The sequence below is a fragment of the Colossoma macropomum genome, unplaced genomic scaffold, assembly GCF_904425465.1.
Source record: "Colossoma macropomum unplaced genomic scaffold, Colossoma_macropomum, whole genome shotgun sequence".
Classification (NCBI taxonomy): Eukaryota; Metazoa; Chordata; class Actinopteri; order Characiformes; family Serrasalmidae; genus Colossoma; species Colossoma macropomum.
In genome coordinates, this window is record NW_023494795.1 from 1,070,001 (window position 1) to 1,097,500 (window position 27,500).

General features: G+C 38.7%; 1 protein-coding gene across 1 annotated transcript in view; it reads right to left on the bottom strand.

Annotated features, from left to right (window-relative positions):
* Nucleotides 1–18,975: 18,975 nt before the first annotated feature.
* LOC118815180 (prolyl endopeptidase) overlaps nt 18,976–27,500 on the bottom strand; it is a 16,367-nt gene continuing 7,842 nt past the window's right edge. Inside the window, exons 7-15 of the mRNA XM_036581128.1 lie at nt 27,287–27,392; nt 25,460–25,651; nt 23,851–24,048; nt 23,646–23,749; nt 22,688–22,824; nt 21,842–21,936; nt 21,016–21,147; nt 20,547–20,703; nt 18,976–19,701 (exon numbers count right to left, since the gene is read on the bottom strand). Of these exons, the coding sequence (XP_036437021.1) occupies nt 19,407–19,701; nt 20,547–20,703; nt 21,016–21,147; nt 21,842–21,936; nt 22,688–22,824; nt 23,646–23,749; nt 23,851–24,048; nt 25,460–25,651; nt 27,287–27,392 (1,416 nt within the window). The 3' untranslated portion in view covers nt 18,976–19,406. The remainder of the gene's footprint in view (nt 19,702–20,546; nt 20,704–21,015; nt 21,148–21,841; nt 21,937–22,687; nt 22,825–23,645; nt 23,750–23,850; nt 24,049–25,459; nt 25,652–27,286; nt 27,393–27,500) is intronic.

The following is a 27,500-nucleotide window of genomic DNA, read 5'->3' on the forward strand; positions in this document are numbered from 1 at the left end:
ATACACACACACACACACACACACACACACACACACACACTCACACACACACACACACGGCCCCTAAAACCAATCCCACCCACCATTCACATACATACACCCACCCACCACTCAGCACAACAACACTGAGAACCAAACTCCTTCCAACCTGAGAGAGAGAGAGAGAGAAAGAGAGAGAGAGAGAGAGAGAGAGAGAGAGAGAGAGAGAGAGAGAGAGAGAGATACAAAAAGTATAGAAACATTTAGTGAGGAAACATTAGAAATGTGGAGAAATATATACACTAAATGATAATAAGAATATGATAGAATGATGATCGTAAACTTTACCACAAAGTTGTAAGCAAGTTCACTTATTTAGGCACAATCTGCTATTTTACTCAAAGCGTTTTTAGAAGACATTTGTGGACTGAGCTCGAAATGAATTTGTTAATTGACTCAGTAAAGCAGCTTCCCAGCTGTTCTACATAAACTCATCGTGTTACAGTTTACAATTAAACATTTAGAGATTTTTAGAAAAGAGCAGAAACATTTGAAGGTGTAGAGAAGTGTAAAAAACATTTAGACAAGTGTAGATAAACGAAGGGACATCTAGAAATATTTCGAGATTCATAGAAACGTTTAGAAGAAAATATTTAGTAAGGTTAAGCAACGTCTATGGAAATGCAGAAACATTTAGGGCAATGCAGAAGCATTCAGAGAACTGTAACATTCACAAAGGTTGAAGAACATCTAGAGAAATGCAGCAACATTTAGGGAGGTGTAGAAACATCTAGAGGACTTTAGAAACATTTAGGCAAATGTAGAAACATTTAGGGAACTTTAGAAAAATGTAAAAGGTGCAGAGATGTGTAAAAACATTTGAAGAAATGTAGAAACATGAATTTCAGAAACATTTCAAAATAGTGTGTGTGAGGGAGAGAGAGAGAAAGAGAGAGAGATACAAAAAAGTGTAGAATAATAATAAGTATATGATAATAAGCATATGATAGAATGATGATGGGATGCTTTACTACACTGTTGTAAGCAAGATCAGCAATGTAGAAACATCTCTAAAAATGTAAACATTTGGAGAAATGTAAAACATTTAAAGAAGTGTAAAATATTAAGAGAAGTTTAAAAACATTTAGAGAAGTGTAAAACATCCAGAGAAGGGTAGAAACATTTAGAGGAATCTAAAACATTTACAGAAGTTGTACAAACATTTACAGAAATTTAGAAACATTTAGAGAAATGTACAACATTTAGAGGGTGTAAAAACATTTACAGAAATTTAGAAGCATTTGGAGAAATGTAAAACATTTAGAGAAGTGTAAAAAAACATTCAGAGAATTGTAAAAAATCATTTAGAGAAGTGTACAAACATTTAGAGAAGTGTAAAAAAACATTTAGAGCAGTGTAAAAAACATTTAGAGCAGTGTAAAAAACATTTAGAGAAATTAAAAACATTTAGAGCAGTGTAAAAAACATTTAGAGAAATGTAAAAACATTTAGAGCAGTGTAAAAAAACATTTAGAGAAATGTAAAAACATTTAGAGCAGTGTAAAAAAAACATTTAAAGAAGTGTAAAAACATTTAGAGCAGTGTAAAAAACATTTAGAGAAGTGTATAAACATTTAGAGAAATGTGAAATATTTAGAAAAGTGTAAAAACGTTTAGAGAAGAAATATTCAAAAATGTGACAAAATATGTAAAAAAAGCGAAGAAACGTTTAGAGAAAAATAAAACATTTAGAGGACATTAAAAAGTGTAGAGACGTGTATAAACATTAAAAAAGATTTCAGAAAAGTGTATAATTTTTTTAAAAATCTGGATAAGTAGAGAGATAAAGAGAGCGCTGAGGAAGTGTAGTAATGAATATGCATAAAGGCTGAACTCTATTAGGCTTTTAGTGGAGAACCTCTACCAGGATTTATTGTGGAGAACCTCTATCAGGATTTACTATGGAGAAAATTTATCAGGCTTTATTGTGGAGAACCTCTATCAGGCTTTATTTTAGAGAACTTCAAGTTTTATTATGGAAAATTTCGATTTGACTTTTTATAGAGAACCTCTAACAGATTTTTAATGGAGAACCTCTACCAGGATTTATTATGGAGAACCTTTATCAGGCTTTACTATGGAGAACCTCTGTCAAGCTTTATAATGAAGAAGCTCAATCAGGCTTTATTATGAAGAACCTCTAACAGGCTTCTAAAGGAGAACCTCTGTCCGTATTTTAAAGGAGAACCTCTATCTGGCTTTATTACGGAGATCTTCTATCAGGCTTTATTAAGGAAAACCCCTATCAGGCTTTATTAAGGAGAACCTCTATCAGGCTTTATTATGGAGAACCTCTACAGACATTATTATGGAGAACCTTTATCAGGCTTTATTAAGGAGAACCCCTATCAGACTTTACTATGGAGAACCTCTATCAGGCTTTATTATGGAGAACCTCTATCAGGCTTTATTATGGAGAACCTCTACAGGCTTTATCATGGAGAACCTTTATCAGGCTTTTAAAAGAGAACCTCTATCAGTATTTTAAAGGAGAACCTCTGTCTGGCTTTATTATGGAGATCTTCTATCAGGCTTTATTAAGGAAAACCCCTATCAGACATTACTATGGAGAACCTCTTTCAGGCTTTATTATGGAGAACCTCTATCGGGCTTTTAAAGGAGAACCTCTATCAGTGTTTTAAAGGAGAACCTCTGTCTGGTTTTATTATGGAGATCTTCTATCAGACTTTTTTAAGGAAAACCCCTATCAGACTTTACTATGGAGAACCTCTTTCAGGCTTTATTATGGAGAACCTCTTTCAGGCTTTATTAAGGAGAACCTCTATCATACTTTACTATGGAGAACCTCTTTCAAGCTTTATTATTGACAACTGCAACAGGCTTTATTATGAAGAACCTCTATCAAGCTTTTAACGGAGAACTTCTATCAGTATTTTAAAGGAGAACCTCTATCTGGCTTTATTATGGAGAACCTCTGACTTTTTGTGGAGAACCTATTACAGATGTTTAATGGAGAACCTTCTTCAGGCTTTATTATTAACAACTGCTACAGGCTTTATTATGAAAAACCTCTATCAAGCTTTTAAAGGAGAACTTCTATCAGTATTTTAAAGGAGAACTTCTATCAGTATTTTAAAGGAGAACCTCTATCTGGCTTTATTATGAAGAACCTCTTCTGTCAAGCTTTTAAAGGAGAACTTCTATCAGTATTTTAAAGGAGAACCTCTACCAGGCTTTATTGTTGACAATTGCTAGCAGGCTTTTAATGGAGAATGTCTATCAGGCTTAATTATGGAGAACCTCTATCAGGCTTAATTATGGAGAACCTCTGTCAGGCTTTTAATAGAGAACTTCTATTTGACTTTTTATGGAGAACCTGTAACAGAATTTTAATGGAGCCTCTATCTCTACCAGGCTTTATTATGTAGAACCTCTATCAGGCTTTTTTAAATGTAGAACCTCTTTTAGGTTTTATTATGGAGAACCTCTATCAGGCTCTCCTATGGAGAACCTCTATTTGACTTTTTATGGAGAACTTTCAACAGATTTTTAGTGGAGAACCTGTAACAGATTTTAATGCAGAATCTCTATCAGGATTTATTTCAGAAAACCTCTTTCAGGCTTTATTACTGACAACTGCCATCAGGGTTTATTATGTTGACTTGACCTCTATAGTTGACTTTTTTATGGAGAACTTATTACAGATTTTTAATAGAGAACCTTCTTCAGGGTTTATTATGGAGAACCTCTATAGTTGACTTTTTATGGAGAACTTATTACAGATTTTTAATAGAGAACCTTCTTCAGGCTTTATTATTGACAACTGCCACAGGCTTTATTCTCGAGAACCTCTTCTGTCAGGCTTTAGAGAACCTGTATCAGGCCTTTTTATGGAGAACATGTATCAGGCTTTATTATTGAAAACCTCTATCAGGCTTTATTATGGAGAACCTCAGGCTTTATAATGGAGAACTTATCATGCCTCATTATGAAGAATCTCTATCAGGCTTTATTATTGACAACTGCTATCAGGCTTTATTCTCAAGAACCTCTTCTATCAGGCTTTATTATGGAGAACCTCTTCTATCAGGTTTTATTATGGAGAACCTTTTCTATCAGGTTTTATTATAGAGAACCTGTTCTGTCAGGCTTTATTCTCAAGAACCTCCTCTATCAGGCTTTATTCTCGAGAACCTCTTCTATCAGGCTTTATTATGGAGAACCTCTTCTATCAGGCTTTATTATGGAGAACCTCTTCTATCAGGTTTTATTATAGAGAACCTGTTCTATCAGGCTTTATTCTCAAGAACCTCCTCTATCAGGCTTTATTCTCGAGAACCTCTTCTATCAGGCTTTATAATGGAGAACCTCTTCTATCAGGCTTTATTATGGAGAACCTCTTCTATCAGGCTTAATTCTCAAGAACCTCTTCTATCAGGCTGTATATGGAGAACCTCTTCTATCAGGCTTTATTCTCGAGAACCTCTTCTATCAGTCTTTATTATGGAGAACCTCCTTTATCAGGCTTTATTTTGGAGAACCTCTTCTATCAGGCTTTATTATGGAGAACCTCTTCTATCAGGGTTTATTATGGAGAACCTCCTCTATCAGGCCCTATTCTCGAGAACCTCTTCTATCAGGCTTTATTATGGAGAACCTCTTCTATCAGGCTTTATTATGGAGAACCTCTTCTATCAGGCTCTATTCTCAAGAACCCCTTCTATCAGGCTTTATTATGGAGAACCTCTTCTATCAGGCTTTATTCTCGAGAACCTCTTCTTTCAGGCTTTAGAGAACCTGTATCAGGTCTTTTTATGGAGAACCTCTTCTATCAGGTTTTATTCTCGAGAACCTCTTCTATCAGGCTTTATTATGGAGAACCTCTTCTATCAGGCTTTATTCTTGAGAACCACTTTTTCTCAGGCTTTATTATGTAGAACATCTGTCAGGCTTTATTGTGGAGAACATTTTCTATCAGGCTTTACTATGGAGAACCTCTTTCAGGCTTTATTATGGAGAACCTCTTCTATCAGGCTTTATTATGGAGAACCTCTATCAGGCTTTATTATGGAGAACCTCTTCTATCAGGCTTTATTATGGAGAACTTCTTTCAGGCTTTATTATACTTTCCGAATATTTTCCGTGAGGAACAGAGGAGTCGCGCGCTCGCTCTGCGCTCCCCGTTAGAAATGAGACTTTTCCGACTGTTTAAAAACTTTTTCCCTGATTTTTCTCTCCATTGAAACGCGGTATAAACTGTCTCCGCCTCTCTGTGACGATATTAAACTTCCTGCCGATGAAGCGAGTCGATATTATTGGTTGGCTCAGTTCCAGGAATCGCAAAACAAAAATATGCAAATAAGCCGCATTTTTTTCATTCCTTTCAACAATGTCAGCGAACACCAGCCCTCCTGTCCCTCCCCCACCCCCACCCCCACCCCCCCTCTCTCTCCCCTCCCCCTCCGAGTCCTCCACCCCCCGCAGGAAACACCCGGCAGCTCCTGAACTCCGAGACGTGCTTCACTGCTTATTTATCGATTAATGATTAGAACTGAGATTCACGAGCTGATCACCAAACACACACATCGCTTCACCAGCCGAGCTTATTACGTCACACTTCAGAAGGTAGTTTATACGGTTAGAGCGCGTGAGGTTTGAGCAGCACGGCCACAAACACAGGAGAGGAAGTGCAGTTCTAAAAGCCCTGAAGTGGTTCTAGAAACATTCGCTCTCATTTTTGTGAAAGTTCTAAAGCGGCTCTGCGATTGTTAACCGTTCAGTATAATTCTGAGATGTTCTAGAGCCCTCACTGTGGTTCCACACTGCCAGTTCAGACTCAACAGTGTCTTTATGAGCTAAAGAGCATTTTCACTTATTCAGGTCAAATAAATAAAACAAAACAAAAGCTAAATAAATAGTTTAAATAGTCAAAATCATATTTTACATCAGCTCAAACCTCAAAAACACTGCAGATCAGTTTCTGCCCACTTTTTACAGTAGAAAAATAATAAATTATGAAATGTATTTATGTTTTTATTGCTATATATACCTTTTTGTAAAAGTTCTTAAAATAGTTCTAGAATGTTTACCTTTCTGTGAAAGTGGCTCTATAGATCTTAAAGTGGTTCTAGACTTCCCACGTGTTTGTAAAATCAAAGAAAGGAAGAAAAAAAAACTTCTAGAACTCCCACCTTTATTGTAGAATTTTTAATATTTTCATTTCTATATTTACCTTTTGGTAAAAGTCCTAAAGTGGATCTTCAGTTCTTGAAATGGTTCTAGAATGCTGATCTCTTTGCAAAGTGGTTCTGTGATTCTATACTTCTTAAATTGTTTCTAGAATTCCCACCTATTTGCAAACAAAAGAAAGAAAGAAAAACTTGGGTGGTTCTACAGTTCTAGAGTTCCAACCTGTATTATAGATTTTTAAAATTTTATTTCAATATTTATATTTTGGTAACAAAAAAGTCATAAGGTGGTCCTACAGTTTTTAAAGTGGTTCTGGGATTTCTACTGTTTAAAAAAAGAAAGAAAGAAAAAAGTAGTTCTGCAGTTCTAGAACTCCCACCTGTACTGTAGTTTTTTTTTTATTTCCATATTTGTCTTTTGATAAAAGTCCTAAAGTGGTTCTACAGTTTTTAAAATGGTTCTAGAATGTTCACTTCTTTGTAAAAGTACCTAAGTGGTCCTACAGTTCTTAAAGAGGTTCTAGAATTCTTTTAAAAAAACTTGTTTATACAGTTCTCAAAAATGTTCTATAATGTTTTCCTGTTTGTATAAATTCTAAAGTGGTTCTACAGTTCTTAGAGTGGTTCTAGACTTCTTACCTGTTTGTAAAAACGCTAAAGTGGTTCTGCTGTTTTTCTTTTCCTAGAACGCTCAACGAGATTCTGAAATTCCTAAAAGCTCTCCTTTAAACGGGTTCTAGAACTCTAGAATGTTGAAGGGACTCGTTCCAGATGATTATGACGTAATTGTTAGCCTCTTGTTTATGTTTGTATATATATATATATATATATATATATATATATATATATATGCATATATATGTAGAGAGAGAGAGAGAGAGAGAGATCATTAAAGTGAAACAGAGCCCACGCGCCTTCACCCAAATTCAGATCTACGACGCTGATATTTCTGTCGTGGAGCTGAACTTTAACGGTCAGAATGAATGGAGTTGTCCTGTAAAGACCCTGTTGTCCAAATGCGCATGACTGATCCGACTTACTGAGTGGTTTGAGCCCCATCCTGCCTGATAGACCCCCCAACCCCCCAGACCAGCCTCGCCCTCGCGACCTGAGGGAGCGCAGTGCTGCCCTGCTTTGCTCCCGGGCAGGTTCAGAGGGGTCATCCTGTCCGCCTCTCTCTGCTTCTCCTCTCCGGTGAGTAAATTCGTTAGATTTCCTTCAGGCGCGCGATCCGCGCTCATTCACCTCCTCACATTACCGACCACCAACAACTAGAACGGTGTGCAAAGCTCTCAAAACGTCCGCGTGCTCGAACAGCTTCCTCGTGTTGCTATTTTTACCCGGTCTGGTTGCCTAGTTACAGTGACATTTTTTAATCTTTCGGCAAAAAATCTGATTTATTTATGCAGTTTGACAACATCAGAAATCTGCAGCGCCTTCTGAGCGGAATTCGATCTGGATGTGGTCAAATCAACGAAATAGTAAGGACAATTAATATTATTTTACTTATTATTATTATTATTATTATTATTATTATTATCCATGTGAACTAGTGAACACTGGCAGTGTCTTGTTTTTCACAGATCTATCACTTTTCTTCTCACAACAGAATTCTAAATGCTCCACAAAGACTTTTATTTTGCTTTAAATTCTTCAAATTGATAATAAATACAATTCAAATAAATTCAAATACAAACATGCCTGTAATGTATTTATGTATTAATTAATTCACTTTGTTTATTAAACTGTTTATTTAAACTTCAGGTGATTATCGTGACACTTGATCCGTTTCAGTTTGATTCATTTATTCCAATTAATTTTTAAATTCTACTTAAAGCAGCAGCACCATTTCTGCTGAAATGAATTTTTTAAAATTATTTTATTATTATTCTTTAATGATAGTGTGCTCTCCAGCTTTTTATCTCAATTATAAATACGCCTTAAAATGCATGCATCCAATAAAGTGAGCAGTCTGAGGGCAAAGTTTCTGCTGAATTCGTTTTAAATGTGAACACAATTTAATTCGTTTTAATATACATAAATAATTCTGCAGAAACAAACATGAAACACTTATTTTGAAAACAGCAAACTTGCATCTCCCACCTTCATTTTGAGGCTGGGGATGTGACGTCATGCATGAAAAAAGAACAAGGCGTGTAGCCAGCCCTGCAGGCCCACCCTCTTAAAAATAAAAGTTTCTAAATGGTTTTTGTTTTAGATGTACAACAAAAACACTATAGAACCTTTACATTATGTGGAGTTTTTAAAACTTGAAAATAGTTTTTGATAACTTCACCTTCACACATCTCCTTTAAAAAAGTAGTTCATCTGTTTAAAGGGAAACTCCACTCACTTTTCAAAATCATTGCATAATTAAATGGTTAAGATGTAAACAGAGTCGTTCAGGGTGGTTTGGTGTGAAACGCTCTGTTCTAGAGAAACTTACTGAGTCAGAATTGTTCACAGTGGTGGTGATAGGAACCAGACGTGTGAATCGTCTGGGAATCATTTGATTCTTCCAAAAGTACATAAAGTTATTACAACAAATGGTTACAAGTATGTTGCCTGATGCTGGAGACCTACATCTACCTTTAAATCCATTTGTGCCGAATGTAAGGTGTTCTAGGATAAAATAGCACCCAAAGAAACTTTTTCATCCACTATTTTAGCACCATCGACATAAAAGCTCTGAAGTCTGAGTCAGTCATTTTCTCACCAATGAACCATTTCAGATCAAACCACTGTGAATGACTTCACATCTCAATAATGGTATTCCGCAGAAATTTACAAAAATGAGTGAAATTCACCTTTAAAGGTTCTTTAGGGAACCAAAAGTGGTTCGTCTATGTAGCATCGCTCCAAAAATAACTTTTTCGGCACTTTATTTCTAAGACTCCACGCCATAATTTTCATATGTAGGTGTTCCGGCTTAGACCTCGAATCAGACTCGTCAAGTTTTAAATCCGAAATTGACCCAAGCCTGATCAAATTTTCTCCAAACACAACCTGGCTCGAACCACATTGTCAGCTTCTGACCTGAGCACAACAAAGTTCAGGCTGAAACTGAACCAACGTGTTGAAAAAAAGCTGTTTGTAACAATACCACTGCTTAAATTTCTGTTTATCTGCGATGGCAGCCATCATTAGATCACGGATCATTAGATCTGATAAAATAATCATTTGTGCAAAATTAAGATTCAATTCTACTTTAGTGTTTATTACAGTTTAAGGAGTTTTTTTTATCAAGCACTCCTTTTGAATACCATCCCAAACTTTTTTTAATCCTAAATTTTCTCTAATGCGCTGTTCAAGTGCTACACAATGCTGATATTTGATACCCAATCTCAATATGAGCAGGCAAGTCTCCTCAGACCGGGACACAAGCTCTAATTGAAGCACAGAGTAAAAATTCTAACCTTAAATGCACAGTGTGGTCTGCACATAAAGTGGTGCTTGGGCCCCTGAGATTGCCGCTGACGTTTATTTTTAATGCATGTTCAGAGAGGCAGCAGCACTCTGGCAGACAGGGAGGAGCACAGACACAGAACACCTTCAGATGAAAGCTGGACACTCTTTTAGGTCCATTTTAAATGGACAAATTCAAAGATGTGGCCTCATTACAGACAAAGCTTTTGGTGAGCATGTCTTGGTGCTATTAGTTGTCCAGCTTCATGGAGATATTTGTTTTACAATATCAATATATCAGACTCACCTGGGCGACAGTGCACAGCCATTGCCTCGTATCCTCAGAGCGAGAAAAACAGAATAAAAAGAAACAGAAAGTAACCTGGAGATGAAGACTCCTGCAGGTTAAACCTGAGCTCAGCTTTAAAGTCTGGGTTTCACTCCTCAAACAAACGCATGTCAGGTTCTACCGAAGGCTTTCGAGGCGAGCCGGGTCAGAGGCGACATTTAGTTTTTATCAGTGTGGATTCAAGGAAATTTCCAACCATTAATATTTAATAGCAGCAGTGAAACAGAAGACCAGTGAGTGAGAAGAGCAGGGGAAGCTTAAAGGGGAAATCCACCAATTTTTTTAAAATTTGTGCATTAATAAACCAGTAAGATGTGAACAGAGTCATTCAGAGTGGTTTGGTGTGAAATGCTCTGTTCTGGAGAAACTTACCGAGTCAGAATTGTTCACAGTGGTGGTGATAGGAACCAGACGTCCACCTTATTTTGCCATCATCAACTTTATATATAAAAGCTGAGAAGACGTAAATGAAATGTCTATACCTGTGTTGTAGTCATGGTGACCCCTGGTTTCTATCACCACCACTGTAAAGAAATCTGAGCCTCTACAATCAACCATTTCACACCAAACCACTCTGAATGATTGTTTACATCTCAATTAATGCATCATGTGCAATTTTGCAAAATTGGTGGAGCTCCCGTTGTGCAATTAATGAGAAAGACACCTTTTTGGGACCTCTTTGCATTTGTTTTATTCCCCACGTGTCATAAGACAAGTCCTCAATGTATTACTGCCCTAGACATGGTCTCAATGAAGGGGAGTTCCACCAAATTTACAAAATGTCTGCATAATTCAATGGGGAAGATGTAAACAAAGTCATCCCGGCGGGGAAACTTGAACACCCCTGGTTCCTCTCACCACCACTGTGAAGAAATCTGAGTCTGTAAGTTTCTCTACAGTGAACCATTTCACACCAAACCACTCTGAATGACTTTGTTTACCTCTCAACCATTGAATTAAGCAGAAATTTTGAAAAATTGGTGGAATTACCCCTTTAAACATTGCTCAGGAGAACTGGATGTGCAGATAGGCTAGCAGTTCATGCAGTGCATCTCAGGGTGAGCCTGTTGTAGATGTGTGGGTTGTATGTGCTCTGCCTCCTTCATGCAGCCCACGCACAAAGCGAAGCTGGGCTGCTTTCTTCCTCTCAGTCTTTCTCCTCAGTCTTTCCTCCTCAAGCTTTTCTCTGTGGAGGTCATCTCTGCTGTTGTGGGCTTCAGCTCCCTCATTAGGAGACCTGGATCCAGATTTCTGCTCACCTGCTGTCTGACAGTGTCCATTGTTAAATTACAGCTATGCAAATACAACTGAACAGATTCTGTGCTGTTCACGGCACAAATAACAACCCCAATGTCAATAACAACTTAGCTAACAAGGCTAACTGAAGCTTTGACTAAGCTAAAGTGAGCTAGGCCTCAGCTGCCTTTGTCATGCTGCAAAGCTAAAGGCAATACCATAAAACATTCAGTCACAATGGATACATATATATGTATATATAACAGTTAAAGGGGAACTACACCTAATTTTCAAAATTTATTCTTAATTACGTGGTTAAGATGATAAACAAAGTTATTCAGAGTGGTTTGGTGTGAAATGCTCAGTTTTAGAGAAACATACCGAGTCAGAATCGTTCACAGTGGTGGTGATAGGAACCAGACGTCCACCTCTAAAAGCTCACATTTATTTCATGAAATGGTATGAATTCACAGTCTGATGCCTGAGACACCGATTTATGGTCGTTTTCAAAAGGTTTTGGTTCAAAACATATTTTTAAAATTCCACTCATGGTGGAGGGGCACATGCAGGGTGCTGTGAGGCAAAATAGTCCCCAAAGAAATATTTTACCATTTTCTCATCATCACTGTTACATATAAAAACTCGTGTAGGTTCACTGGTGGTTCTGGATAGTAAATAAAATGTCTATATTTGTGTTGTGGTCATGGCGACCCCTGGTTCCTATCAGCACCACTGTAAAGAAATTTGAGCTTTATATTTATATGTATTACTGCCCTAGACATCGTTATCATTGTCTCATTAAAGGGGAATTCCACCAATTTTTTTTTAATTTCTGCATAAGTTAATGGTTAAGGTGTAAACAAAGTCAACCAGGGTTTGTTTGATGTGAGGTGGCTCATTACGGAGAACCTTGTCCACCCCTGGTTTCTATCACCACCACTGTAAGTTTCTTCACAATTAACCATTTACACCAAACTTTGTTTACATCTCGATCATTAAATTATGCAGATATTTCCAACAATCAGTGGAATTCCCCTTATTACAACAACCTTATGACAACCTTATTTCTGATGTTGAGGGCAGTAACACATAAAAATATAAAGCTGAATCAGAAACAAATACAAATACGGAACGGTGTTCCACTTTTTTGGCAACCTGAGCTTTGTTTGCATTTTGTTTTAAAGCAGTTCACTCAGTGAACTCATACAGCCTCATTGTTAGACAGCCTTTACTCAGAACTGGGCCAAATCTGTCAAATCACAAAAAAAAACTAATGCAAAGTCCTAATAGGGTGTTAATTTCCCATTTATCACATAATACTGAAAGGGGAGTTCCACCATTTTTTCAAAATTCTGCACAATTTAATAACTGAGATGTACACAATCATTCAAAGTTTGATTTGAGGTTTAAAGCTCTGTTCTGGCAACTTCTCTACAGCGGTGGTATTAAGAACCTGGGGTCACAATATCTACAGCTACCTTATTTACTCTCCAGTGATCCTACATGTGTCTTCTGAGTTTTTGTAATGTTGATGATGGTAAAATAGTGCTGAGTGGAAAAATAAGTTTTGGGGACTATTTTGCCTCACAGAACCCTGCGTGCATCTCACCTTCTGTAATAAATGAGAGAGACAACTTTTGGGGATTTTTTGTGCTTATTTTATTCCCAATTTGTCATAAGACCAGTCCTCAATGAATTAGGCTACATCAAGCTATACTGAACATAATATTTATATGTGTTACTGCCCTAGAACATCATAATTATTGTCTCAGTAAAGGGGAATTCCACCATTTTTAAAAATTTCTGCCTAATTTAATGGTTATGGTGTAAACAAAGTCATCCAGGGTGGTCTGATGTGAATGGTTCATTGTGGAGGAACTTGCCCACCCCTGGTTCCCATCACCACCACTGTAAAGAAATCCGAGTCTGTAGGTTTCTCTACAATAAACCATTTCACACCAAACTGAACTCATTATTCAGATGTTTTCGGGAAGTTGGTGTAATTCCCTCTTCAAGTCTGGATCCTACACTGAAGCTGGGTGGCTGAGAGACATGATGGCCACTCTGCTGAGTCCAGTGAGTAATCACTGAGGAACTGGGGGCCCATTTGGCAGCCATTTTGTGAGCCTGGTGCTCTGCTGTGGAGAGACTTCTTCAGCCATAAAATCCGCTCAACAGCTGATCTGCCGACACAGAACGGACCTGTTTGGGCCACATTTGCCCCATTTCCCCGAAAATAAGCGACTCTTATTGCCATCGCACGTCGTTTCTGTTTACCACCTTACAGCGAGGAGAGTTCAGCTCTCCATCAGTGCGCGCTGCTGGGAGCCGCGCCCTCTAGCGGCCAGCCAGCGCGATGACACCGTGGGTGGTGACGGACAGCGTGCATTTCTTTCCTCTTTTCCTATTTCTTTTCCTTTTTTTCATCGTGTTTTTGTTTTGAATGGGGCTGGACACCATGTGACTTCTTCAGCACGGGCTTGTTCAAGATTTAATGATAGGTAAAGCCTGGAGGTGCTTTTGAAAGCCGTTCCAGCTGTTTGAAACTAAATACACGTTCTAGGTTACAGCTAGAACTGACTGTTTAGAGGAGAGTCTAATGGTCAGCCTAGCTTCTACATTACATCCTCAAAATGTGAAAAGTTAACGGTACAAGCTTTTTCCTGAGTCCACATGTCTGGCTTGCACGCACTTGAAGGGGAATCCCACCGCATTTGTAAAAATTCTGCATAACTTAACTGTAAACAAAGTCATTCGGAGTGGTTTGGAGTGAAATGCTCAGTTCTAGAGTCAGATCTGTTCACAGTGGTGTTGATAGGAACCAGACGTCTGCAGAGTTGAATGCCTCTGAAAGCTCCCTCACGCTTGAAATGGTGTTGAATACGCTGCCTGATGCCTTTACGATAGTTTCGAGAAGATTTTGGTCTAAAAGATACGTTTTTTAATATTTTTAATGCACGTATTTAAGGCAAAACAGTCCCCAAAGAAAACTGAATTATGCAGAAGTTTAATTCAGGTGGAATTCCCCTTTAATCACTAAACTCTCATTCTTGTGTGCTTTCTGCTTAAATGAGGAAGGTTTTATGGCCTTTTTTATGGCCTCTTTTATTGCTTCAACATCACATGCTCATCAAAATCATATTTAAAGACTGCAGTATATTACACACCATCAATAAATAGGAAAAATTAATTAAGTAGAAATTTTGAAAAAGCGGTGGAATTCCCCTTTATGGTCTAAAATCTTAGGCTAGGACTATTTGATTCGTCCAACTGCTTTTTACTAAAACTCTCTATCTACAGGAAACTATATATGATGCTAATAATAATAGTAATAATAATAATATTAATAATAATAATAATAATGATAATAAGATGAGTGAGGCCTGTTGGTTTTACAGGCCGTTTCTATGTCACAGTTCTTCGAAAAGGAAAAGTACAGGCTGTACTGTACAGCGTGTTCCTGTGCTGGTGAGCTGTGCTGATGGCTCTCAGTGGGTCGCTCTGGACCCTGTTTGCGTAGATGTGAAATTTCAGAGATCAAAAGAAAGTTGTTTTGTCCACCACGAGCACCACAAAAAGCCCTCGGCATTGTTTATGTTAGGCATTCGGCCATCTGGGGGAAAAATATGAAAATAGCCCGTTGGCAGGCTGTTTGCGCCGAAACGTGCTCCTCTGCACCGCCTTGTGGCGAAACGGAGAACTGCAGGGCTGTGTTTTCTGTCCAGTGTTCAGAAATTAAAGGGGAACTCCACCGATGTTTCAAAATTTGGGTATTATTAAATAGTTAACATGTCAACACAGCTATTCAGGTGGTTTGGGGTGAAATGCTCCGTTCTACACTCTTAAAAAAGATTAATCTTCAAGGGTTCTCTAGTTATGAAAATGTTTCTGTGTAGAACCATGAACACTCAAAGAACACGATTAAAGGGTTGTTCACGTAATGAACGGGTTCATAAGAATGTGCTGAGATGGTTCTACCTAGAACCTTTTTGAAAAGGGTTCTTCTATTGTTATGATGTCAAGCTTGTAACAACAGAAGAACCCTTCTGGGTGCTATGTAGAACCCTTTTCAAAAAGGTTCTATATAGAACCATCTACAGCACGTTCTAAATCAATCGGAAGAACCCTTTCATGATGCAAACAACCCTTTAATCATGCAAAGGGTTCTTTGAGTGTTCATGGATCTATACAGAACCATCATCTTTACTAAAGAACACTTGAAGAACCAAGAGTGTAGAGAAACTTATTCAGTCAGAACTGTTCAGTGGTGGTGATAGGAACGTCCACCTCTAAAAGCTCCCTCACAGAAAGTTGTCTGAGACACTGTTTTATGGTAGTTTTGTGATAAAGTTTTGGCCTAAAACGTAATTTAATCTATTTATTTTAATCTATTCATGGTGGAGGGATGCATGAAGGGTGTTGTGAGACAAAATAGCCCCCAGAAAAAAAATATATTTTTTTTTCAGAATTATCACTATTTTACAATCAACATTCACATAACTCAGAAGATATATATATATATATATATATATATATCCCCATGTTTTTTTTCCCTATACATATATAGATATAGATGTATATAGAGAAAAAATAGAATGGAAGTTAGACACAAGACGTTTTCCAAAGTAATTTTGGAGCATGAAATTTTATGCCAACACAGCTGGACTTTCTGAATTCTGTAATAAAAATGTATACAGTGACAAAAAAGGGTGATACACGGTTTTGTTCAGACAGCGACAATATACAGGGTGATTCCAAAAGATTCATCGATTTCAAAGCGCCATATTTTTGCAACCGTGCGGCACCCAGGAACCAATCACACACCAATTGAAAGAGGGGGTCATAGTGTTTTTGACTCTCAGTGGAAGACGGCTCCCTTTAGTCTGAGAGGAGATGAGACCCCTGAGCAGAAAGCGATCTACGTTCTCCACTTCAATAAGACTGAATCCGTCATAACTGTGCAGTGTTTTTTTCGTCAGCAGTGAAGCTCCAACAGCTCAGAGTGTTCGTCGTTGGTTCCACAACACTGGATGATCTCTGAAATCGCACTGAAAGAGCCGTGAGCGCAGCGACACCCGACACGCTCAATCCAGTATGGGATGAGTTTGACTATGGCGTTGATGTTGTCTGTACAACTGGAGGAGGTTCATATTGAGCACTTGTACAATTACATAATAAACTTTATGCTCATTTAAACCATTTACAGTTTACTGCATTGATCTGTAATGATTTACAAGGGAAATAAATCATTTTGAAATTGGATGAATCTTTTTGAATCACGCTGTATATACACACACACAATGAGGGGAAACAAATATTCAATCCTATTTGTTTTTGTTGTTTTGTGTTTCTTCCTGTGCACACATACACTTCAAATTCACTCAACACAAATGGAGTGGATATATGCAAATACAGGAAACAACAAAAACAACATTTATCTGGAAATGTATGTGGAAATGTCTTGTAATAAGTTAACAGTATCTATTAAATCACACTGAGTTGATTCGATCAGTTTATTTTGTGTAATGTTGCTGTTTTTCCCTCTTTAAAGGGTAAAAACAATCTGCATAAATTTGGAGGTAGAAACAGGCTTCGATTAGTGAAGATCTGACACGTAATTACACTCACAGCTCCAGCTCCAAAATACACTTGAACACAGCTCACACACACACACACACACACACACACACAGTTAAACAGTTCCATTCAGCGCTGTTAACCTGTAAGTGAAGATTATTGGTTTCTACAGTTCTAGTAATAAATAAACACATCTGTGTCTGTGCAAAGTGTCCAGGGGCCGTTATGGCTGTGAGTCTTCAGGTACACGTCCAGGAAGAAGCAGAGAAACGCTGTTGAAATGTGAACGAATACAAAGGACAAACATTAATAGGGTCGACCGTTCAGGGAAATGCTCTGAAATAATGCAGCTGGAACTACAGGAGTGAGCAGTGTGAAGGAGAGAGAGAGAGGAGAAAAGAAGGTGAGAGAGGTGGAGGGGAAAAAGAAAAAAAAAGGGAGAGAGCGAGCGAGAGAGAGAGAGGAGAAACGAAGAGAATGAAGGTGAAGAGCGAACAGAGAAACAGATGAGAGGTAGAGAGGGTGAGAGAAAAAAAGAATGGGAAAGAAAAGAGATGAGATGAAGAAAGAAATAGAAAGAGAGAGAGAGTGGAGAAAAGGAGAGAGAATAGGGAGAGAGAGAGCGCGAGTGAGTGAAAGCAGAAACAAAGAGAAACAGATGAGAGGTAAAGAGGGTGAGAGACAGAGAAAAAAGAGAATGGGGAGAGAGAGAAAGAGATCAGGAAGAGAGAAATGGAGAGAAGGAAAAGAGAAAAGATAAAAAGAGTTGGGGAGATGTAGAGTAAAAAAAGATGGACAAAGAAAAGAGATTCAGTGAAAGAAAAAGTGAAAGAACAGGATACATGCAAAAAAGAGTGAGATGAAAAAAAGGGAGAGAGAAGGAAGAGATCAAGAGAAAACAAGAGTGAGACAGATGGAAAGAAAAAAGGGAAAGAAACCAGAGAGAGAGAAATGAGAGGAAAAGAGGGTAAGAGATAGAGAGAAAAGAGGAAAAGGAAAAAGAAGAGAGCGAGACAGAAGGAGAGGTGATGGACAGAGTGGTAAAATAGAGGGGTCGAGAGTGTGGAGTGGAGGAAAGATGTCTGGACTGGGTGGAGAAAGAACAAGCCGGCTGAAGAGAAAAGGTTTAGAGTTGAAAGGAAAACTACAGTGTTTATAAACCTGATCTCCATCAGCTGCATCTGTATCTGACCATCGACATCACAGACAACTGTTCAAATATATCCGTCTGTACTTACAAACAAAAAGCAGCACATTTATAATAGAAGCCAGTGGGCAGCTGCTGATTTCCGTCGACAGACGTTTGTGGGAAATATGGACTTTCGCACAACAATTTCATGAATTCTTCAGTCTAAGATATTTTTAAAGATTTGTGAATTTGTGGTATTTGTGGATTTGTGATTTTGTGGTAATTCGCCAGTGCGGGTGGAGTTTCCTGCCTGGTCTCCATGGATACCAGAAAACTTTAGGAAAAGTTAAAATTTAGCTGAGATGAAAGTCATTTGGAGATGTCTGATGTGAAACATTCCACTATACAGATGCTTACAGAAGGGGACGTCTGGTTCCACTCACCACCACTGTAAAAAATTCTGACTCTAAGTCTCTTTAGAATGTAGCGTTTCCCATCAAACCACTCTGAATGACTTGCACATTTTCAAGATTGAATTATTCAGGAATTTTGAAAAACGGGTGGAATTCCCCTTTAAGACACTCTCTCAGCTCGTCTCATTTTAACATGAGTGTTTACATGTGTCATAATCGGATTTCTGCAGTTATGCGATTAGTGAAATGGTCGTGTAAACACCATACTCTAAGAAATCCAATAAAGAGGCTGGATTTTAGCTCAGTAATCAGATTTCTCAGTGCATGTAAACTCTTACTCTGATTTCTTTCGGATTTCTCAGTCTGTGCATGTGCAAAAACAGACGGCCGTACCGGAAATAAGCACGCAGTGTTGCCGCGAGATGCAGCAAAACACTTTTGGAGTGATGCTGAAACCAAACACGAAATGAACGATATACATTTTCTTCATCTTCTAGATGATGTATGTTCATAGTTTCTGGTAAAGTGGTAAAATGTTTTTAAAAAAAAGCTGCAGCATGAAGCTTTACATTATGTTTACATCACGTTTTCTTCTGTGAGTTTATTGGCTGGTTGTAAAGCAGTAAACTGATTACTGCCTGACTCATGTAGACCTGGAGTTTCCCCATTATCTGATTACTCAAGTGCATGTAAACATGTTGATCGAATTACTGACAAAATCTGATTTCTGCAGTTGTCGGATTATTAAGTGCATGTAAACACACTCAATGCTTTATAGTCACATACTTTAAAACGTTTATTGACAGAATTGCCACTGCCAATTGGCTCCTATTATGAGCATGTTGTGTTCTTTTCTTTTCCAAATACAGACGTATGTTGAAATTACCATCTGTGATAATCAAATGTATCATAAAGATGCAGTAAATGGAGGATAGGTTAAAACACGATGAAGCAATCCTTTAAAGAGAAAGTCAGAAGTGCAGAGACAAAGAGAAACGGGTATTAATACTTTCTTAAACCAGACATGGATTAACGGATTAAAACAGATCCAGAAAGATGCAGAGCTGTGTAGTTGTCCCTGGTTCTGTGCGCCCCCTTATGTACGTTTATTAGTTGATCCAGCTGAGGTCCAGGCAGCGGGCGATGAAGGCGTACGTGTCGGCCACCTCCTGGATGACCTTAGTGGTGGGCTTCCCGGCCCCGTGCCCTGACTTAGTGTCGACGTAAATGAACAGAGGGTTTGACTGGCCGGGCCAGCGACCAATCAAATGCTGCAGGGTGGCGATGTACTTCAGCGAGTGCAGAGGAACCACACGGTCGTCATGGTCGCCGGTCAACAACAGCACAGCCGGGTACTGCACACCCTCGCCCTCAGGGATGTGGATATTATGAAGGGGAGAGTACCTGAAACAGACAATGATGATGCAGCCTAAAGTATTTCTATTGCTCTGAAATAACAACCGCAGGAAAGTAGTAAAGACGCTGTTAAAACAAGAGACTGAAATAAAACCCAGAAAAGAATTAGCCACCAAAACGTTAATGTCTAAAAAGTAACAGGGTAAAAAGTACATGAACCTATACTATATAAGACTTGGGGATTTGGAGACCTCTATGGTGGAAAAGTGTAACTGCATGCAACATGCAGAAGAATATTTTGTAACATGGGTTGTGATTCAGACCCCTTCCCCGAGCGGATAAATCTGCTAATTTGTGTCCGAATTAAAAGGGAATTCAAAGAGAACTCGGTCAAATCTTAGTGAAGGACGTGTTGTCCAAGAATGATTCACTACTGTCATCATATCTTCATCAGTATAACACTGATTCTGCATTTATGACCTAAACACTGAGCCAGACCTTCATTTTTGAGCCTGCGTGTGACGTTAATAAGTGAAGACATACGATGTGGTGTGAAAAGCTCTCGACTCAACAGCTCTGACTGGTAAATAATGATTTCAGGCTTTACAGGGCGACTAGCAACAGTGTTTTTTTTTTATATTAATAAAAAATCTTACATAGTGCAGCTCTAAGTTAAAAAGAAGTTAAACTCTGGTTGAGAGTGTTGCTGAAACTTGTTTTCTATCGTCTTTATTTAATCATATGACCTTAAAAAAAACAAATAATCAAAAGTAATCAGATTACTTTAACATAGTAATCCATTTGATTACAGGTAATCTGTACCACAGTTGCATTTTTAAGTACCCCTTCAAATCCTGGCAACCAGGAGCAGGATTATGAAGCACATGACTCACTTGATAAGCCAATCGAACTGTTCTTTAATCTCCGAGCAGCCGAAGTCGGTGGTCCAGGCGTGGCCGATTGTGAACTTATGGAACTTCAGCATGTCCATCACTCCGACCTGAGCTACAGCACAGCCGAACAGATCAGGCCTCTGATTCACACACGCCGCTGCATGACAGAGAGAGAGAGGTTATTATGGGACATATTGCAAGGGATGCACGATGAAATATATGCATTTGATACATTTATTTTACTCTGGAGGAGCAGAATGTTTAGGTGACGATGGGATACAACGTTAAAAAGGTCTGCATTCTTATTAATGTTATTCATTTTACTACATTTATAACCCTACAGGAATGATCAAACTCATTTCACATTGAGCAATTATGCTAATCCAGGTAGACTCCGTCTCCACATCTTATAAACGTTAATGCACCAGCATGTATGTGCATGAAAAGCATCAGATATCAGATGCCGTACCCACGAGCAGCCCTCCGTTGGAGCCCCCATTGATGGTGAGTTTCTTTTGCGAGGTGTAGCCCTCCTTTATCAGATATTCCGCTGCACACTGGAAATCAGTGAAACAATTCTGCTTGCTCCCCAGCATACCACCTAAAGAGAGAGCGAGAGAGAGGAAGATAATGACAAAGAGAAAAAGAAAAGGCAGAGATGAAACAGCACACAAAACCAGAAGCAGAATGGCAGAAACACAACAATAAGAAAACTCAGTTATGAAGGCACTAATGATATTGTGATTTTGAGAGGACAGGGAACAAAAAAGCTTATATGATGAGCAAAACGCTAACTAGAAAATGTGCAAGTTAAAGAAAATGCATGGCAGATCAGAGGCAAATGAAATAAAAATGATATTAATTGTCGCTTCCACTCAAAAACCCGCTTCTTGTGACTCCTGAGATTTGCCCCCGCATTCGTAGAGTGTTTAAAATAACACATCAGACTTGGGTATATAGGAAGGTTATACTAGGAATTTTAAAAATTACATTTGTTTTTTCGTCCAAAAAATTGTACTTTGTGTTAACAGGCCAAGGGTCATCAACTGGCGGGCAGCAAAATATTTCAATGAATTGAACCAAGCACAGGAAAAAAAATCTACACACCAAGCATTTAAAGGTAACCAACCACTGCTGCCATTCACTTTTACTAGTTTGTTCATCTGGATCTAAGTAACCAAGACATCTAATGTAACTGGAGCAGTAAAATATATCCGGAGGCCACTGAAATCATACTCTTAACACTTTTTTTTAATGCAAGATTCAATCACTTGTCTCTTTTGTGTGCGTGCTACCTTTGTGCCATGTTTCTCCGTACTCTCCTCCCCCTCGGATGTTGGCCACAGCTAAAACTCCTCCCAGATGCCGTACAAAAATGAGCCTGGAAACACTGCAGCCAAAACAAATACAGCTGAAGTACCTCTCTCACATACATTCTCACACCACAATAGTCCACACTAACCACCATTTGCTCAATAGGGATGTGCATTCTGACTAATTTTGGCTAAAAATTATGTAGAACTGTTGGTTTCCTGTTAGGTGACCACACTGGTTTTGCAGTGGAACTCCAGTGGAACATATTTTATTATTCAAAAATAAGAGACATCCGTAGGTTTTCGTTTTGGATGAGTAACGAGTAAAACTCGTCTTTGAGCCCTTCCAGCTTCAAACACAGCTCAGCTTGACCCACCATCCTTCAAGAGGCGTGGAAGACAAGCATCAAGACTTTTCTCTGCCCTGGCACTCAGGTGGTGGAACGAACTCCCACTGGCTGTCTGAACAGTTCGCGGTCACCAAACACAGACTGAAGACATCTCTTTATGCAGTACTTAAATGAGCACTGAGTATTTATTGTAATGTACTGTACTCCAAAGATTGAAATGAAATGGGCTGTGTTTAACTTAACATGGGCTTTCGTTTCTAGCAATATCTGAGGTTTTACTATTACATTACAGCCACTTTGAATTAAACAGGACTACTATTACAGAGGGAGCTCCAGTTCAGTAATTCACAGAAGGTAATTATTACTTAGCATTTGTAAAACTACAGACTTCGTAGATTTGCAGTGGATTCAAATCATAGACCTTATAGGGCTTGAATAGGTATGTTACGTGAGTGCAAGCGTGTGTGTGGTCAAATACCTATAGCTGGGTGTTATGGAGATGTTGAATCCTCCGTAGCCGTAGAGGAAGGCAGGGTGGGAGCCGTCCAGCTGGATGCCTTTCTTATGCACGATGAACATCGGGATCTGAGTGCCATCTTTACTATGATAAAATACCTAGACAACAAAAACACAAACAGGAACACAAACAGTAAGATTTATGAAGAGGTCATAAATGTGACTGAGTTGCCAGTTTATTAGACCCACCAACCTTGTACCTTGTACGTTAAGGGTGTATTGATATACAAATTTCATTACACAAAATATATTGTCGTTTTTGCATCACGAAAATTTTTGACACAGAGTTAGAAAGGAATTGCTAACGTAAATGTGTCATTTTCATTTACATAAAACTAAAAAAACTAAATAAATACCGGCTACATCTCAGTACTAAATAAACCAAGCATTACAAGCTCACTGGCAATCTGAACTTGTGTTTCAAGCCATTCAAGGTAAGCTAATGTTTTTTTCCAGTTCTGAGAGCTGTGCAGCTGAGGTTTGTGGTTATCGTGTATATTAATATAGTGGATTCTTTTAAGATTTTGGTAAAATTTAAACAAATAGTATAACTGGTACAAGAGGAAAACAGGCTAAAATATGGTGTGCATGTGCTGCTGTGAGTTGCCCCGTAAAGCCTGAAATAATCATTTAAAAGTCAGAGGCGTCAGGTTGGGAATATTTTAGACCACGTCATACGTCTTTGTGAATTAACGTCCAAAGCACAGCATCAAAAAGAAGATCCAGCTCGATGTTTAGGTCTTAATTGCAAAATCAGCATTATACTGATGAGGATATGATGACAATAACAGATATTTCACTCACATCCTTGGAAGACACATCTTCCTTTTCACTGAGCACACTTTCCCAACCTCCTCGAAAAAAACTGATATTAACATGCGCATCACGGCGCCCCTAGTGGGCATGGACAAAAGAGGTACCTGTGTGGTCTGGTACTCTGCAGGGTTGAAGCCCTTCACTGTGACCTCCCTGAAGACGTGTGGCTGCAGAGGAGCTTTGGTCAAGTCACAATGGTAGATGATGGCTGCAGAGAAGAACATAAGCAGTCAACGTTATAGATGTACATGTAAATCAAAAAAAGATATAAAACAAAGCGCACAGCCTTCGCTGTAAGTCCACACCCACCTGGCGAGAGGAAAGAGGTGAAGTAGTAGAAAATCTCAGAGTCCTTCTTGCGGCCGGTGAAGCCCACGATGGAGCCCACCTCTAAGGGGAACGTCTTCAGCTCCTCTCCTGATGCCAGCTGATACATCTTCAACACATTCTTCACATCGTGAAGGTAACACACGAAGAGATGGGTGGAGTATGTGCAGGTGGCAAAAACTGAGAGAGAAACAGACAGATATAGATTGAGAATAACTTGTTCAAATTATTTTCAATGTTTGCAAATATTGTGTCTTGGTATTATGTCGTGTAATCTAACTAGTCCTTTTGAAGTTTTTTGATAACTGTGTTTTGTAATAGGAATGACACTAAAGGGAATTGCTGCTAGGGCAAAACATCTAATTGCAGTTTTTCTGACCAATATTGCAATTGCAGTTTTAATCTCAATTATTTTCTGTAAATTACAGTCCAGGCCATTTATTAGGCCAAGAAGAACAACCATTTTTCTGACTTGTGACTAGAACGATGAATGTAGTGTACCAGACTGCCAGTCAGTTATGGTTGTGATGTCACAGCACATGGGAGCTTGGTTGTTCCTGATTGGTTGAACTCATCTACAGGCAGTTTTACAAGCTCTTTTTTATTCGGTTAAAGTTCCCTACTACTTAAAACGTAAGACAACATTGTTGATAATGGAGACCATAATAACAATTGCAGCTTTTGCAATTTGAAAATTGCACTCTTTCAAATTGCGATTTCAATACAGACAATGGAAACATTTGTTATTTATTTATTTTATTTTTTTTAATTGTCAACATAGTTATCGATATTTGTTTTAGCTCGGATCTGTTCTAGGGCTATCTTCTATACTGTATTCTTTAACCCTTGTGTGGTGTTGATGTGTTTGTTACTCAGTGGTCTGGTGGAGTTTTTTTTTAATTAATACAGCCATAACAATTTATGTAAAAATACCAGATGTTTAAAATATCACAAGTGGCCAGCGTAGGGTTCTCCTTTAGCAGCTGTAGCCAGTCAGCAGCCTGTCCATGTTGTCCACCCTCGCGTGCACACACACACACACACACACACACACACACACCACACAAACAGCAGGACATGTAGGAGGAGAACAGAGTGAAGGACACAGCACCTCCACACTTTTACTCCCCACGGGTTCAGCCCAACACCACATGTGTAATATAAATGTGTGAGGGGTGAACAGAGTGAAGACACTGAAAATGGGTTATTTTATATGTTCTTCACAGAAAATGAGCCAAGGGCCAAGAATCTGAGGGTGAAATCATAATAAATCACATGATTTTGTCTTTTAGTAAACATTGAAAAAATGGGTCCTACAGACTTCAACACCACACAAGGGTTAAAGGAGCACCCTTTGATTCAGCTTGACACGCTCTTGGTGTTCTTTCAAGCAGCTTCATGAGAAGCCACCTGGGATGCTTTTCCAATAGGACTGAAGAAGAGATACATCTTCTCTATTTATATGTCTTAAAAACACATTTTAAGCATTTAAGTGGAAGCTTTTAGCCCAGAATGCCTTTGCAGTTATGAAAAATGCACATTCAGTCTACTGTATAACAAACTCCCAAACGTTATGTTTGTGTAATCTCACCGATGACATCTTTATCGTGCTGAGGGAGGAGCTCCTTCCACTGGCTGGGAGCCGGATCAGCAAAATCCACATTTATGAGGCGGTAGCGTGGTGCGTCCAGGTTGGTTTTGAAGGTGAACACTGTGCCCTCGTTCGTTACGTACTCATATTCTGCATCAAAGTTGTCGATCAGCTTCACCCACGGCAACAAGCCTGTCATCACAGAGGCAACAAAAAGCCATAAATAAATAAGCCATAAACTGGGGGTTTTCATTAAAGGAGTCATTCAGACAAAAAGGCTAATGTTACTAAAAGAGAAAGAAAGAGAGTAGCCATTAATTAGCATTGTGCAAAATTATCCATAATGCATAGTGCATGCCTATATTTACAGCTAGCCATGGTACCATATTTGGTCAATCTATTCCTATAAGGTTATTGATTATTGAAATATATTAAAAGTCATCTTAGTAGTCATTTACTGAATTGAGTATTTGAAGAAAGAATGTCTAGTTTGAAAGGATTTTTGAGGTCAAGATTAAATATGATTTTTGATATTGTGTGTTAACATGCCTTGACTGTTTTAGACAAGATAAAAAAAATCCAGTATCTCTCTTAATGCCTGCTGAGCCACCCTCCCCTCAAAATCGAAATACCTAGAATTATAAGTTCTTAAAAAAAAGCGCAGCATTTCGAGTATGAGCGTGTCCATGGAATTAGACCCAATCCCATTTCTTATTTTACCCCTAGTTTAGACCCTCAAATAAAAAGAGCATTACTTCATTAACAGCTACTAGCGCTGCTCTGTAGGCGACCCTGCCAGTCTGCAGTGACAGCAGAGGAGGGTAAAGTTCAGCTCCTCACTGCTGGGCTTTAGTTGCATTTAGGGCATCATATGCTTTCAAAGAGGGGGGCAATTATTTATTATCACCCACCCCTAATTCTTCAGTGATATGAAGCTGAAGTCAGATATTCACCAGCTTCTTGTTCCAATTTTCCCGTTCCACCTTAAATGGTGCAGCAGTTACGTTCTGGCGTTTCAGGCATCAGAACCGCTGGACTATTTAAGGTGGAACGGGAAAGTTAGCTAGCTAGCTAGCTACCAATACATTAGCATGCTATTAGCGATTTTTTATGCTTGCTATGAAGAAAATGACCATAATACACTGAAAAGACATTAAACTAAGATAAAACAATGGTTATCGTGATTTTTTAACAGATAAAATACCTAAATTTGTGGGTTTCTTTGGTCTCTTCTTCTCCATCTTGCTGGTTTTTCTTTTTTTCTCATAACTCTCTGTTTGGAGTCTCTGATAAACCTTCGTTTGGAGGGCAATGTAGCTCGAACACTTCACCCTACCCCTCTATCTCAACAAGAATCGGGACACCCTACCCCTAGACGTGAACGCGCAAAACAGAGGGCTACGGGCTAAGTGGTAGGGGCGAGGGGTGAAATGGGATTGGGCCCAAGTCTTACCTCTCTTAAGCCACTTTACTCTGAAATGCGCAGAAGCCTAAAAAATGAGAGACACTCTGAAGAGACTGAAGAGTGTATCAGTGGTCTAGTTTTATATTCCCATACACTCACAGATTTTTTTAGATTTCTCGATACTTGAAATCTTTAAACCCTTAATTGTAAAACTACAACATGTAAAACACTGCAATCTATAACTGTTTTTGATGAGCGAGTGAAGTAGAAGCAATAACAGAAAAGGCCTTGAAACCTTCCTCACTTAAGCAGAGAGCTACCAGGAACTAGGGTTTGTAATTAAAAAAGGTAAAAAAAAAAAAGGTAAGGGTTTCTTCTGTTTTTGTACTGGGATCGAGATGCAGCAGTGTAGAGTAGAGCACCTGTGATGCCGTCTGGGAGCGTGCTGAGGTCGCAGTACCACAACCTGTTCACTGGATCACAGCCTTCTCTGATAGACAGCAACACATAACGGCCGTCATCAGATACCTGGAAACATTAAATCACAAAATACAAATGTTAAATCTGCTGTGTTGTCTGTTGGTGAGGTATGAGCTGAATGGTCTGTGTCTTTGTGTATGTTAAAATGCATGTATG